This window comes from Aphelocoma coerulescens, chromosome 5 (assembly GCF_041296385.1).
Source record: "Aphelocoma coerulescens isolate FSJ_1873_10779 chromosome 5, UR_Acoe_1.0, whole genome shotgun sequence".
NCBI classification, from domain to species: Eukaryota; Metazoa; Chordata; class Aves; order Passeriformes; family Corvidae; genus Aphelocoma; species Aphelocoma coerulescens.
The window spans coordinates 35,602,805-35,617,886 of NC_091019.1; the positions used below are offsets into that span (position 1 = coordinate 35,602,805).

Consider the following 15,082-nt stretch of genomic DNA (forward strand, 5'->3'; position numbering starts at 1 on the left):
ATTATTCTTACACCTATTTTATGACCTGACCATAGTATCCAGCTCACAAAGTTTGGGCAGGTTTCATAATTTCTGTAATTTGCATGTCTAACCTGCGCTGAGTGTTTAAGAGCAAGTTCAAGAATAGGGAAGATCACTCTGTGAAGTCTATGGTACAACTCTGTTCTGAGGTATTTTATTCTGTCTTTGGTGTGTAATGCAGGGCAGAGAGCGTTTCTGTTCCATGGGAGATACCAACTGGCCAGAAACTCAGAATATTATGGTTATAATACCTGAATTTGTGTTTTCTGTATACAGTTAGAAAATCAAATCATCTTCATATATTAATATGTATCTGTTTGTGCTATTTTGACAGAAATAGCATTCAGTGGCAATAGGTAGAAATCTGATCGTAAATTGGTGTCATAAGATTATCACCCATAATAAGTTGTATTTTCTGCTTTCTCACCCTTGACTTCCTTCTTCATGACTAAATTACTAATTGTAATTTTGGAGCAGGCTTTTATAACTGGTGCTAATAACATCATCTAATTCATATAAGCTAAGTAAGGACAGGAAGAGTTGCACATTTGCAAACACTGGAAACAAATGGGGTTTATTTGTGTTGTGACCACACAGCTTCTTTTCAGAAGAAAGAGCAGCTCTGACCAGTTTGTCAAGAAATTCCTTTTTTACTTTGAGGGTTACTTTTTACTTTTTTACTTTGAGGGTTTGCCATCCTCAGCTGTAAAAGCATTGCAGCAAATCATATACCACAGTATGTAGGAGAAAAATTCAGAATATCTTCCTATGTGTCATCTATTTGCTGTTGAGTTTAGACTATTGGAGAATGCAGAAGGAACTTCAAGACTCTTCATATTTCTAAAATGACGTTTATCAAGAAGAAGAACCCAATGGATTTAACAACAGACACATCACTCCTTACGTATCGTTCTGTCTAAAGTATCCATTTGAAAATTCAGGATGACATTTGAGGCATGCAGGTAGTGTTTTAGTTACCGTCATCATGTCATCACACTTCATGTCTGGTTCATCTTCATCTTCACTTTTGTTGTAGAATTTGCGGAAGAAGTTGAAGGCGACCACAGTGTAAAGGTACACTACTACAGCAAGGAGTCCCACAGTAAGCACAAGCTGTGTGTGGAGACATGACATGAAAATAGAGAATAGAAGAGACATGCCAGCTTGGTGGCATTGCCTTAAATATTGAAATGGGTCATATTGTACCTTTCCCAATAAGGAAACTAAGGATAGCAGTTATGTGTGCACCAAAGCAATTTTTACACTCTCTAGTTTAAAAGTTAAATTATAGTAACTTGAAACACTGGATATACAATAAAAATTAAGTATTAAAAATAAAACCCTTTGGATAATTTGACAAATAATTTCAACCGGGACTTATTAGGACTTATAATGACTTATCATAGTCTATTTTCTGTTCTAAAGCTGTTCAGCAAAGCCATTAGTAAAATGGATAGAAAAGTTTTTAGATAAGAGTAAGTCATTTCCAGGTCCTGCTTTTAAGGAAATTAAACCATTAGGTGAAAAGGTTTAGCAGTTAATGAGATGAGATTATATTCTCTGTTGAAGTTGGTGTTAGAAGATACAGCTCTGGAGAGGAGTTTCTGAAAGGTACATATTTTAAAAAATGCAACAACCAGTATTTACTCTTTTAAAAGAAATATAAGAGCACTGAAGGACAAGCAGGTCAATAATCACTGCAGATCTGTCAGCATGTTCCCAAAGTGAACATTTCATTTCAGAGATCTGCAGCTGTCTTTCAGTGTTCATATCTACTAGCCAGAAAAGCAACACGATTAGAAAAACTAATCTTTGCTTGTTAAGAGTGTAACAAAAAACCATGGTCTTGGGTTGAAACAGTTTTGTCAACTATGCTCAGTTTTGACAAATACATTTAAAAAAGTATTCATACAGAAAATACATAAATCATAACAAACATTAAAACTAATATGAATTTGGTCATCCTAAAGTAAAATAAACAGGATAAAGCCAGAGATTTCAATTGTTTGTGTAACGATACACATCATCACCTTGTGTGGGTATATTTTTATGCCTCTTCCAAAACATCATGTGGTTTAAAATGTTTTGACAAATCTAGCAGGGCATAGGAGTGGGCTTAGAATATATGTTACTGCATTTGGGAAGCAATGGAATGTGTATGTTTGAAATTATATTTTGGGGAAATTAGATTTCTTAAATGTAAGTTAAAAACTGTAAAGCTTGGTTTTTGTTGTTGTGCTAGCTAGGAACATGGAGTCTTTGGAGATCAGAGAATGATTCCCTGCCGAAATTTTAACAATTAGTTTTAGAAATACACTTTATTAACCTGATTTTTGCATGACAAAGTGACACAGAAGTCACTTGTGCAGAATGCCCACACCTTTAAGCATATTCTTATTAGCCAAGTATTGAAATCTCAATGACTACATCATTATTATTGTTATAGCTAAGAAGGACTTGTGTATTCTTAATATTTATCACCAATCAGCTCATCATTGAGAATATAGAAGGAGCTGGTTAGGTAGTAATTCATACTCCTGCATTTTTCTAAAATGATGTGTTTTCTATTGTGTATGAAACTTCTTTATCTATCAGCACTTGGTGCATATAGATTGTTTTAATTTCATAGAGTTTAACGTGTATTGCGTTGCAGAAGAGATGATCAATCCTATAATGATAAAAATGAATTCCATTCCTATATTTCTGGTACAGCAAATTTTTTCCAGTACTTTTACGAAGTGTATTTCTTTTCAGACCTTTGCATGTAGCACTAACCTGTTTGCCATTGTGAGTAACTGAAGACAAAATAGTTCTCAATGTTTTAAAACCCATAGCAATATCCAGCAGATGAGCAGCAAAGAAGAAGTTGTTGTAGTGCCCAAGGATAGACATAGTTGTGTACCAAGCTAAGTATAAAAATGACTGCAGAGAAAGTGAAAAGTGACAGAGGGTTAGCAGGCACTGATATGGATTATTGGACCCAGAACACAGCTGTTTTTTAAGTCACTCAAGTTGTTGTAGCAGGACACTTTGCCTATGTAGGGAAGAAACAGCTTAAAGTTCATCCAGCTTTTGAAAATTACCAGTGATGGAGGGGGATGTCACACTGCTTTTGCTGTTGAAAAACGCTGAGACCAGCCTCATTCAACAACCCCAAAAATAGACATCACGAGGATGGGAAAACGGTGTGTATCCTGACAGCTACTGGCACTGGCAGGGCTGTGGAAGGCAGGTGTTTCCTGATAGAGCACCCAAGGAGTGGTAGTACTAATAACATTTTAAGATGAATGGTGCTCTGCTAGCATGACTAGCCTGGGAACATATGAATTCCAGTCAATCACTTTATGTTGTAAAAGCTCAGTCCCACTTTTTAATGGCAGAGATTCCTTGCACTCCCAGGGGTGTGTGTGTAGAATCTTTACTTGAGTGGGAATGCTCCCCACAGTTACTCCTTGAGGCTGAACCAAAGAGGTTTGCCCACTGTCACTGATATGGGCAAGTAACATAACAATAATTTTTGAGCTACCTTTTAAACCATTAATTTAATAAATAATTTACTTTAATAGCAGTTATAACCATCTATACTGTGCAGTATATAATTCTGATTAAAACGTCCTTTAGTCTAATCATTATCATAATCACTTGAAATAAACCACTTATTTTACCTATACAAGTATATTTGGTTTGCCATCCTTAACTCTGCAGGACAAAGTTGTATAAAGGATCAATTACACCTTTAGACATAAACCATTGTCCGAGTCTGAGACTAAGATTGGATGCAGCCACACCCAGACTCCTCTCTGAGGAGTTTAGAAAGAAGGGGGTCCTTTCTGTACCTCGTGACTCAACAGCAGCACCTCCCTGAGAAACTGTGTCCAAAGATTTAATTCTGTCCACAACAGTTATGAAATAAAGTAATATTCTCATGATCTGATTTGAATCACAGTCTGAATGTAATAATTCCATTTTACATATTCAAAAAGACTTACTCTGTCTCTCATCCTCTCCACTGTTCATTTAAGGAGCATTTATTGCTTAGTTACACTGAGATCTCTATTTTTACATATTTAAATACATAATTTAGATGCATATAAAATATTTAAATAAACATTAAAAAATAAATTTAAAATTAAATAATAATGATATTATTAACATCAATAACCTCTGCTGTGAAACTGTTTTGGTTGAGGAGTTTGTGACAGTACTTTAAATTTTAATACTGATTCTGGGTGGAAAAATGCGGTAATGTGTTACTCTCGAGACACTTTGTTGAAGTCTTAGACCACGTCACCTAGGACACCCACAAAACCTAAGGCACATAACACAGCTTATTCTTCTAACAAGCAGTGAACCTGAACCCACTTTGATGTCAAAACTTATACTGAGGAAAAATGGCTCAGTGTTCTTTCAGTGCACAAGGAATTTAGGACATTGCCATTTGATTGATTTACCTTGACCTTCTTGTTTGTTTGGGAATGCTCACCAAAAAAAAAAATAAAGAATTTTAACATAAGCACAGTTCTTCCAAAGGAGAAGGTTTGAAAGGTAAGAATTAACCAGTCATGTCAAATACATTATTAAAGTATAAAAAAGGATAACTTTTTGTACACTGTGCTTGATTTTGACAAAAGACACCTTTGGTTGCTAGATTGATTTCTACAAAATTAAATGAATGCCCCATTAACTTCTGAAATGCTGACATTGTATCAGTGGTGAGGAGGTGCATATTGCCCTTTAGAACCAAAAATAAAATTCTGACATAAATTAAAGCAATTTGCTACAACACAAGACAGAAAAAATAATATTTTAAAATGGCTCTGTAATGCACTATTATTTGTGTATGTTTGTTTAAAATAAAAGCAGATGGTGGAAGACATATAACCACGTTTAGAGTAAATCAAAGCATATTCTCCTAGGCTAACATACTCACGTTATCAGTGAAAACAACTCCGAGCTTCCAAATGTGGTACTTTGTATCAATGGAGCTTAGCCTAAGAAACACAAAATTTTTGAAATACTTAAATGTCAAAAATAAGTATTGAATACTGTATTTATAAGCAGCAAACTAGTTTTGGCACTTCACTTTTTTTTGCTGAAGGTGGTGATATAAATTAACTGTTCATTTTTTGAGTGATCTGGGTTCTTCATTTGTCAGAAACTATTCATTAATTCTGAGCACCCATAAAGAGTTTCTAAACCAACAAAACTGATGTAACAATTTCAGGAAAAGTGATACTGCCATATTCCAGACTTAAAAAATTAAAATGTTTGCCAAAAGTAGTGAAATGTGGAACGCAGGTTGCTTGAATTAAAGAGATAAGTGTTCTGTCTAGTGTAAAATATTGCCAGAATAACCAAGAGGAAAGGTAATGCCTTCTGCAATATTCTAAATATTTTATTAGCCATTGGATGGTGTGCAAAGGGAAATCTTTCTTGTGCATCTTACATTGGTTGAGAAAACCAACTCTTGTAGGAGCATAAATCACTTGGGACTGGGACACTTTCAAACTCTCATCCTGATTGATTGATTCAGTCAGGAAAACATCTCTGAATCTGTACTAGACACCTGTTATCTAGGTAGTTATTATCAATATTTTCTGCCCTTTGGTTTATAAACTCTGTTGTAAGACCTTTTAAATGCTGCATTAATGACTGTTTAGAAGAGTGGCCAACTATATCAGTCAGCATAAATTCACTGATTTGTTTTTTCTTACTTTTATAACACAACTGTGTTTTAGAACAAACAAAAAGCTATTTTATTTTACTTCCACACTAGGAAGACTTATCCATTTGAATTTTCCATGCTGAGGAAAACATCACAACAGTTTCAAAGTTAAATCCATTTTTATCTTTGATGGTGAAGATATACCAACACATAATTTGTCTGTAAAGTTCAGAAGTCATACCATGACACAAGAGATGCCTCTTCTGGTTCGCTCTCTTCCACTGGACTAAAATCAAGGGCACTTTTGTCCAGACCCAGAAGTTCTGCAATGCGCTCTGCTCCATATAAGTCTCCATACTTGTTGATAACCTGAAAACGGAAGAAGAGAAGCTTTTGCTCAGTGGAAGTCCTCAGTGACATTCACCTACTTTAGACCAGTAGTTGTCAGGAATTAAAAAAAAAAAAAAAAACTCCTTCACAATTAACACTACTAGAACAGTAAGAACTCCCAGGAAACTAGGGGAGCATAAAAAAGAAAAATAGAAGCATTAAAGGCTATTATCTGAAAACTTATGTATAATTTTCTGTCATTTAAGATGGCATGTTTTTCTTTTTTTAGGGCAATGAGGGGGCTTTGTATACTAAAGATGACAATGATTGTAAATTAGACCTGCTGGCAGATTGACAGCACAAAGTTATTTCAAATGTCTGAGTCTAGGAAGGAAACCACAGCCTTCTGTCTTCCTCCCTCCTCCCACCTACGCTGCAGCTGCCTGTTCACTGAGACATTTAACACAACAATAACTTCCATGAAACAAATTTCAGTTCCCAGTTATTTCTGTATTTATGTGTACAGAAGGTATTATACAGATATCCAAATTAACCAGATAGTGGATTATTGCTCTGAAAAACATAACAGAAATATAAAAAGCCTACCTTCCGTTTCACAAATTTGTCCCAGTAATTGTTAGGGAAGGACCTACATAGATAAGGCAAAGATATTTCAAGTTATTTAACTTGTTAAAGGAAAGAAAAAACAAACAACAAAAAAAAGGGGAGAAAATACCATGTTCCTGATCATTGCAGTTTGGTATAATTTTTTTCATTCACTGCACTTCAAATTATGAGAATGATTTATTTTCATGTGGACAACAGCTGTTATTAATCATATTTTGCTGCAATATCATCTGCCCCCTCCACACCCCCTTTCTTTTTCCCATCCACAAATATGACTGGCTACAAAAGGATAGCATGCTAAATATTATCACCTAATAAGCCCAACAATTCCATAATAGCAGGTTAGTCACTGTAATATCATTAATCTCCTAAATAAATACTTTATCACTCGTAGCCATAAAAATCAAACCAGACAATGATATTCAGAGGAAAATAAGAGAAATTTGAAGCATAAATAATTATTGTGTTCATTGGATTACATTTCAAATAGAGGCTGAGCACTTGAGAACCAGTCAACAGTTTGCCAACAGAAATCTAGAAATATTAAACCTGCCAAGGAAATTCAAGAAGATAACTTGCTAATATATAGCAAATATATATATAGCAATATCCAGGAACTCCCCCTTCTAATGATCTTACTGTATATTATGTCAGTTTGGAGGAATGCCAATTAGCAGGAAACACTACAAGATTTATTTCCTGGAAATAACACTGAGCAGAGAAAATATGCAGGAATGTAAAAGAGAAAAATAACTGCTTAAACTAAAAGACAGTATTGGTAAAATAAAGTGCTAGCAACAGAAAAATGAGATTCCAGAACACCATTCTGCTGGGATGTGAGGCAAACTTCCCAACTGCTATGCTAGAACTTCCCTACTACTATGCTAGAATTTTTACCTTTCTGAATTGGAATTCTGAATGAAATTATTCCAGATAAAGGCAAATGCTTCTCGTGACTCAGATGGATGGTATATTCTAGTCCAATGCTCTGTAGTATTTCTTCTCTTGATTCCTCAGGCTTGTAAGCAAAATATGTCATAGTGTAGCCAGCTTGTGTCTCTCTTTTACCACAAACATCTAATAATTCATCAGAGTACCTCTTTTGCATTTTTAATTAATTTTTTTCACTTACAGAAAGCAAATTTCAGTTTATATAGAACACTGGGTACCTTCCAGCTGTGGTTATTCTGATCATACAGTACCTGCACTAAACCTCGAGACTCAGTTAACATCAGAGGGAAGAATTAGCCTGCTTAAATTAATCTTTCATTTAACTTCAGTAGACAGTACAACATGCTGAGAACAAACTTTACAGCATGTCATTAGGGAAAAGTTGACAATATATTTTATTAATTCGTGCTTCTTTTTGCTGAAGATAAAATTACTGGATATCTAGATGGGTTGCTATCAGTAGTGAAAAAAAGTGGTTGGAAAATAAGCAAGCACCCCAGTTTCCCAATTACCTTCTGTTGTAACTTTAATAGTACATGCTAGTCCATACTGCTGAATCAAATTAAGAAAAATTCTTAAAACTTAGGTTTAGGAAAACAAAGCATTCAAGAATTTCCAGTATTTTATAGATTCTAATCATAGAAGGGACCATAAAGATCACCTAGTTCCAACCCCCCTGTTTTGGACAGGGCCATCTTCCACTAGACCAGGTTTCTCCAAGCCCCATCCAGCCTGGCCTGGAACACTTCCAGGGCTAGAGCATCCACAACTTCTCTGGGCAACCTGTTCCAGTACCTCACCACTGTTATAGTAAAGAACGCTAATCTAAACCTACCAGTAAATTCTGAAAAACAGCCTGTAGTCAGGGCATTCTTCCCAAGGAAGAGAGCTGACTTGCTGTATTTGTCCATGTCACTCCTACAAACTGCTGCAGTTTACTGATGCAGAACAGCAGATGAGACTTAGAATCAGTGTATGACTACTACAGTATTTGCTAATGCCTACAACTTGACAGAAATTCCTGTCAGACCTGTTCAAATTCTAGGACTGCTATTTTTCTCTAGATTTACTTCTCATGTCATATACAAATTTCTTTAACAAGGAATGGGAAAGAAAGGGGGGAGAATATTACTATACAAGTGAAACTGAGTCACTGGAGAGGATGGAAGTTGTCTTTTTAGAACTTTCTAGAGACTAATATGTGAAATGTCTTGGAGAGACATTATGAGGTAAAACACATAATCCTTGCAAACTCTAGAAAATGAGAAGGATGTGGAATGTATGTGTTATAGTAGTGTTTATTAAATAAACAGATAATACAGGATTTCACATTAGACTCTGATGCGACTGTAGCATCTAATATAAGGTGCTAAATGCCTTTCCTTTAGATGAACAAAAGAAGGTGGACAGGAAAGATTCTAGATCAGTGGGTTAATGAGCTATAATATTATAAGCAGTTTACATAGAGTCACTTAATTTTACTTACGGAGTATTTATAACGAGGCGATCCCATTGTCCTTTAATATCATCTTCAGTTGGCTGTTCAGTTATGTATAGTCCATCAAATTCCAGCTTTCTAGCTACCTCCTTTTCCCTCTTAAATACAACCAGAGGGACCTGTGGAAATGACAGTGGACATCTTTGTCACGGTTTACGTATTTTTGGCACCTATAGTACTCTTTAGAACACTAAAAATGTAAGACCAAACATCACACTAGAATCTCCGTCAGGCAGATCAATGCCTAGGCAGCCTGTGAGCAATGGCCACCTAGACAGTCAAGCCCCAACCCTCACACACACACCACTTTTTATTGCTGAGCATGATGGAATATCCCTCTGGTTGGTTCAGGCCAGCTGTCCTGGCTGTGACCCCTCCCAACATGCCTGCTGAGGGATGCACAGAGTGGGTAAAGCAAAGAGAGAGCCCTCACACTACGCAAACACTGTCCAGCAATAACCAAATGTGGCTGTGTCACCTGCACTGTTTTAACCACAAATCCAAAACAGACACACAACACTATGAACAAAGTTAACTAATTTCTGCTGGATAGAATACAGGAGCAAAATATCTACATATTGAACAGTGAGAATTTGTAAACAGCTAGGTACAAATAGGTATTCCAGTATTAGCCCCAACAGCCACCTTGGGACATAGCCAATGTTTAACAAATAATAGTTTAGTAGTAAGATTAAGAACTTGCCTTTAAGCAGTAGTATCCAATCACACAGACAAAGGAGATGATAGTATGAATAACTGCCAATGCTCTTAAAGCAGGTGCCATGTAGCCGGTACTTTCTTCTAAAACAAAAAACACCATGCCCTCCTCCTCTTCCTCTTCAGCAAAGGAGTTCCAGAGATTAGAGTCTTCCTCTACTTCATCAAGGGGCTCTTCTGTCACCTGAGAAAAATTCAAGCACATTGAAAACAAAATAAACGTACAAGCTTTCCCTTTACTCTAATGATACATAGTGTTTGCAAAGCCTGCTCAGAGGAGGATGATAGATCAGTAGCTTTAAAAGTCCTTCATTTGCACAGCAGAAGTCTCCACATCATGTCATGTCACTGAAAAGAAAATCTGGAAAAAGCAAATACATGCAGCTTACAAATCTCTCTAAAAGTGCTGTAGCGAAACTAAAAAAATGAACAAGTTCTGCAAAAATGATTTCTTGGAAGAACCAAGGAATCACAGGATTATCTATTATGACTGAATTCAGGGGTTTTTTATAATCTACATTGTTCCTGATTACTCGAGTCTAAAAAGAAGCAAAGTTTTCATATAATCAACTTGTACACTGTTCATAACTTTTTATTTCATTACTCCATTTAGAGCTTACAAATTATATACAGTATTTAATCAGCTGACATACTGCCCTAAATTCTTCCAGTGACTTAAAAAACCCGTCCTTTAAAATAAAAGCCCTAGGGGCCCTTTTTTGACAACTTTATCTCAAAGCTAAAGTCCTGCTCCATCCTGTTTGACTCCCACTGACCCTTTGCTATGTATGACAGATGGACTTGTACTGATAGACACGAACTTTTGTCCTTGCTCTGCAACAGAACAGTTGTCACCCACCACACTCAAAGAAAAGCAGAAGAGAATGGGGAGAAAAGGAGACTGGCATAGACAAAAGCAGAATTCTACACGTATATTTGAAGTCCATCTTCTCTAACCCTATGGGAAAGGAAGGAAAGAAAGAGACAAGAAGGAAGCCCTAAATAGCCATGACATTTTTCTCCTGGAATGTGCAGTACATTCTGCCCAGTTTCCAAGAGTTTTTTGCATCTTTACCTGCCCTGCCTCTGGGACAGCAACTGTGTTATAGGAGTTGCATTTCAAGGTATTTGAGATCAGGACTCAGTTATTTCTAGATTGAATGTTCATCCAGCTGTTTTTGTTGAAGTTTTTGGTTGTAAGCAACAGAACTAGAATATGTAATATTGAAAAACACAAGATTCATCAGTTTATTAAAACTTTCATTCTATATCTAGGAAGGGAAAATCAAAAGGGCCAGATTTTAGGATATAGATAAATCAGAACTCTTCTCCCAGACTTCAGATTTGTATGGAAAGGAAAAAAATATAAGTCCTTTATGGATGGGAGTTCTCATTACTGAATTCTGATCTGTTTCATGGATAGAGGTTGTGAAGATTCATGAAAAAAAATGTTGGAGACTGCTGAAGACGTTCTACTTTGTATCATCTCGTGTTATACACCAGAACCTGAAACAACTCTAGGTTCAGGTGAACCTTCAAGATTAGGTTTAAAGTATAGCCTTCTTTATCAGTGAGCTAAACAAAAACAACTGTAGCCTACTATGAAAAAAGAGAAGTAACTGAGAATAGCCAGATGAAGTCTCTTAATATCTTGAGAACAAATGCAAGAAAAATAATTCAACAGTTTTGACACTTGAATTGTTGTAGTCGATTTTAATTTTCCCAGAAGAAGATTAACAATCTGAACAATAACACACTTACGTGACTAAATGAAAAAGTGCCTAGAAACTCAACTATCAAGGAGAAATTAAATGAATTTCTTTTCATTCAGCCTGAATAAAATAAAAATAGAATAGTTACGAACATTAAATTACTGTAACCTCTGGTACTAACAAAAATATAAAAATATTTAAAGAACAATGCATAACCTTACCTTGTAAAATAGAAGAATAAAATTGATGGCAAATGCAACAAATAGAGCAAGAAACCTTAAGTTATAAAAATTTCTTGCCAAGCAGTGCTGAAAGTAAAAAAAAAAAAAAAAGAATTAAAGGTAGCCCGTGAGTAATATCAAAATAAGAAAAATAGATAGCAAGATTTTTAAAACAGTAAATACATAATTGTGTTTCCTTCATACACCAGTTATAATAAGCAAGGGCATTTCTTGGCAGCCTATTCTCCCATTTTATGATAAATGGAATTAAAAATAATAGCCTTAAAATTATAAGTCAGAGAAGACTGAAGTAGAAAGAAGGGTGGAAAGAAATGTTACAATACTGGAAAAAAACTACTTGAGAGTTTTCAGAGAATTCAACATTTCATGGTTTTAAGAAAAGGAAAAATAGAAAGTAGAGTTAAAGATTCTAAAAGTTAGATTATGGAAAATAAGAAGCTCCTAAAAAGGAGCTCAAGAGGCTAATCTGTCCTGTTAGAAATTACACACAGAAACACTTAATTATATAACTCTACAAAGTATTATAAAATCACAAGAGACTGACTACAGACAATCATCTGAAAACTCATGCCAGTGTTCCGCTTATGATGACCTTTTTCCTTTAAATATCAAAAAAGGGTTCTGTAAATAAAAATTCGATGACTAAATAATTGAAGAAAAACTTACAAGTATCTTTGTTTGATAAATTTCCAAAGCCTTGAAGAAGTTAGCCATAACAGCCTCTGGTTTCTCAATTTTTTGTCCATGCCTTCTCTTCTTTTTCTTCATTTTTCCCTCTTCTAGCTGCTCAGATTGTACTTCCTTTGCTTTATCTTGTTTCTCACCATCTTCCATGCTAGAAGAAAGGTTAACTAAACAAAAATATGGCACCAAACTTCTGTATTGTAAATGCATTCATTTTAAATTAATTTCAATTCATAAAGTTTGGTTTTGAAATTTAGTTTTTATTCTGTATGTAGCAATAGAGGAATTTAGTTACTAACAACAGCAACAACAAGCTGGATTGCCATATGTGTGAAATAATGTTGAGGCATCAGTATGATTGCAAGTTTTAGGAATGAAGATAAAGGAATACAGTTTGTGGTTCACTTTATCACTACTTCTGCAGTAGGAATCATATAATGAGTGTCTATGAATGAGTCTTATCTTCTAACAAATAGAGTCCCTATTGCAGTCTCAGAAATATAAGCCATTTAAACTCAGATTTTTAAGCTGAAGACAATTTGAATATGTTGTGAAAGTACTTGAGAGAAGAATTAAGCCTGTCAGACAAGAGAAGACAACAGGGAATTGGAAAATTAAGTCCAATAAAATAAAAGAGGTAGAAAGTGGTCATTCTTATTAAAAATAAGAGGTGGAAAAGCCTAAACCAAGAAAATTAGAGACAAATCACATCAGAACAATTCTGTGACAATAAAATGTAAGAAGGGGACTTTTAAATTGAAGAAATATGATATAAATGGCCTGAAAGGTAAGAGATAGTAAATGAAAATGTGTTGAACCATCATAGGTGGTGTTGAAGGCATACTGTAATGAGATAATTGAAAACAGAAACCAAGAATCAATTTAACTTCATTTGTGTGAGCACATGTATATGTGCACATTCATGTCGATGTAAGACATCCCTAGATACAGATATATGTGTTTACACATATATCTATGTATATGCATTCCTACACGCACATATAAACATATATACAGAGGGGGAAAAAAGGATCGTTTTCAGACCAGCTATACAAAGTGTATCCAGTCCTAAAGTACTGATCCCAATGGCACACTTAAAAAAAATTAACTCTGGCAGATAAGAGGAGAAAGATAAATGACTCTGAAGTAAATATTTTAAAGATGAAGCAAAATTGAAAAAAAAAAGAGAATTATGTATCTCTTTTGAAGCTGTTAAGAATCTCTAGGACACCTTGTGTGTGTCTCTACAAATATTTTAATCTGTTACTACAATGTGGCTGCAGGTCCAGGAAGACAGGATGCTCCTTAGTAGGATGCTGCTAAAGCAAGGCAAGTATTTTAAATACTCTTTAGGCAGTCATATCCAGGGTGACTGGACAAAGGAATGTATCTGCTGTAAAGTTCACAACTCAAGAACTGATAAAACAGCAATAAATAAAAATGATTGGGTTAGTTAAATCTTGTATTTTAATGATCCAATATTGTTGCATGAAAATTGTGGTGTGTAGTAGGGAAAGCAGAAAGCAGTAATGATAAGTTGCAAAGGTTTTTTAAGACTGGTGCTCATTTTTAAAGGATGTTATGGGAATTTTTACGTGATTTCTTAAAGAGTCAATGGCCACAGATCTGTATATGCATAATTGTCAAAGGCCACAAAAATCAGCTTGCCATTGTGTTGCCTACTGAGATGGTCTGCCATCTTTTAGTATATTTGCCAAATACTTAGTATATTTTCAAAACACTGATGAGACAAATTGTGCACAAAGTTCTTTGAATACTGAACATTGTTTGCATTCTTTGTGGCCAAATTATTTAGCATTAGGAAGTACCAAGGAGTGGAGCAGGAATTTCGTAAAACTAACTTACTCAGCCTTCTCAGCTTCTGCTTTTCTTTGTGTTCCAGCTTCTTTTGCAATTTCAGATATCTGCAAAAAGTATTTTAACTGTCAAATGGATCCATTCAAATAAAATTCTGGTAACTTTAGTTACAGTCTTCTAAGAAACAAACAAAATAATTAATAATATTTTTAGAGCAATTTGCACTTTTAAAGTGTTAGATTTTTAAAAAGAGAGAGCTCAGGCTATATTTTAACCATGAAAATGGCAGAAATTTTTCTGATAGCTTTTTCTGTATACTATTATTAATACTCTAACTAGTCCAGTTGACTGAACAACTAAATTATACACGGTCATCAGGCAAATTATGTGACCAGCTGAGGATGAAGGTAACTACATCCAGATCATATCCTGATACTAAATTCACCCACAAAGATTCAGTGGAGTTGCTGATTATGTGCAAAATGAGCATCAGCTTGCCTCTTTGCAAATATGAAACAAGAAACAATATATTAATGTTATAATAAAAAATCTGAAAAATTTCTATGTAACTATCAGATATTAAAAAACCCACTTACTTGGCCATGATCAAGTAATGCAACTGAAAACAGAGAAATACTTAAACTTCTACTTACACAATGTTTTCTTTCAGCTGTTTATCTTAGCTGGGCTGATGGTTCATTAAACCTTTACTGGCATACCACATAACCCTCTTAAATGTGTGTTTACAACTTTCCCTTGAGATCAGGAAAAACCAATATACAATTTTACAGATGGCTAACTGCAGCAAAGAAGCTGG

General features: G+C 35.0%; 1 protein-coding gene across 1 annotated transcript in view; it reads right to left on the reverse strand.

Moving 5' to 3' along the window:
• The window catches only part of RYR3 (ryanodine receptor 3), a 161,691-nt gene that overhangs the window by 5,750 nt on the left and 140,859 nt on the right, over positions 1–15,082 (reverse strand). Inside the window, exons 93-102 of the mRNA XM_069018746.1 lie at positions 14,314–14,372; positions 12,430–12,598; positions 11,743–11,829; positions 9,796–9,993; positions 9,081–9,211; positions 6,623–6,665; positions 5,928–6,055; positions 4,952–5,012; positions 2,797–2,943; positions 1,000–1,134 (exon numbers count right to left, since the gene is read on the reverse strand). Coding sequence (XP_068874847.1) covers positions 1,000–1,134; positions 2,797–2,943; positions 4,952–5,012; positions 5,928–6,055; positions 6,623–6,665; positions 9,081–9,211; positions 9,796–9,993; positions 11,743–11,829; positions 12,430–12,598; positions 14,314–14,372 — 1,158 coding nt within the window. The remainder of the gene's footprint in view (positions 1–999; positions 1,135–2,796; positions 2,944–4,951; positions 5,013–5,927; positions 6,056–6,622; positions 6,666–9,080; positions 9,212–9,795; positions 9,994–11,742; positions 11,830–12,429; positions 12,599–14,313; positions 14,373–15,082) is intronic.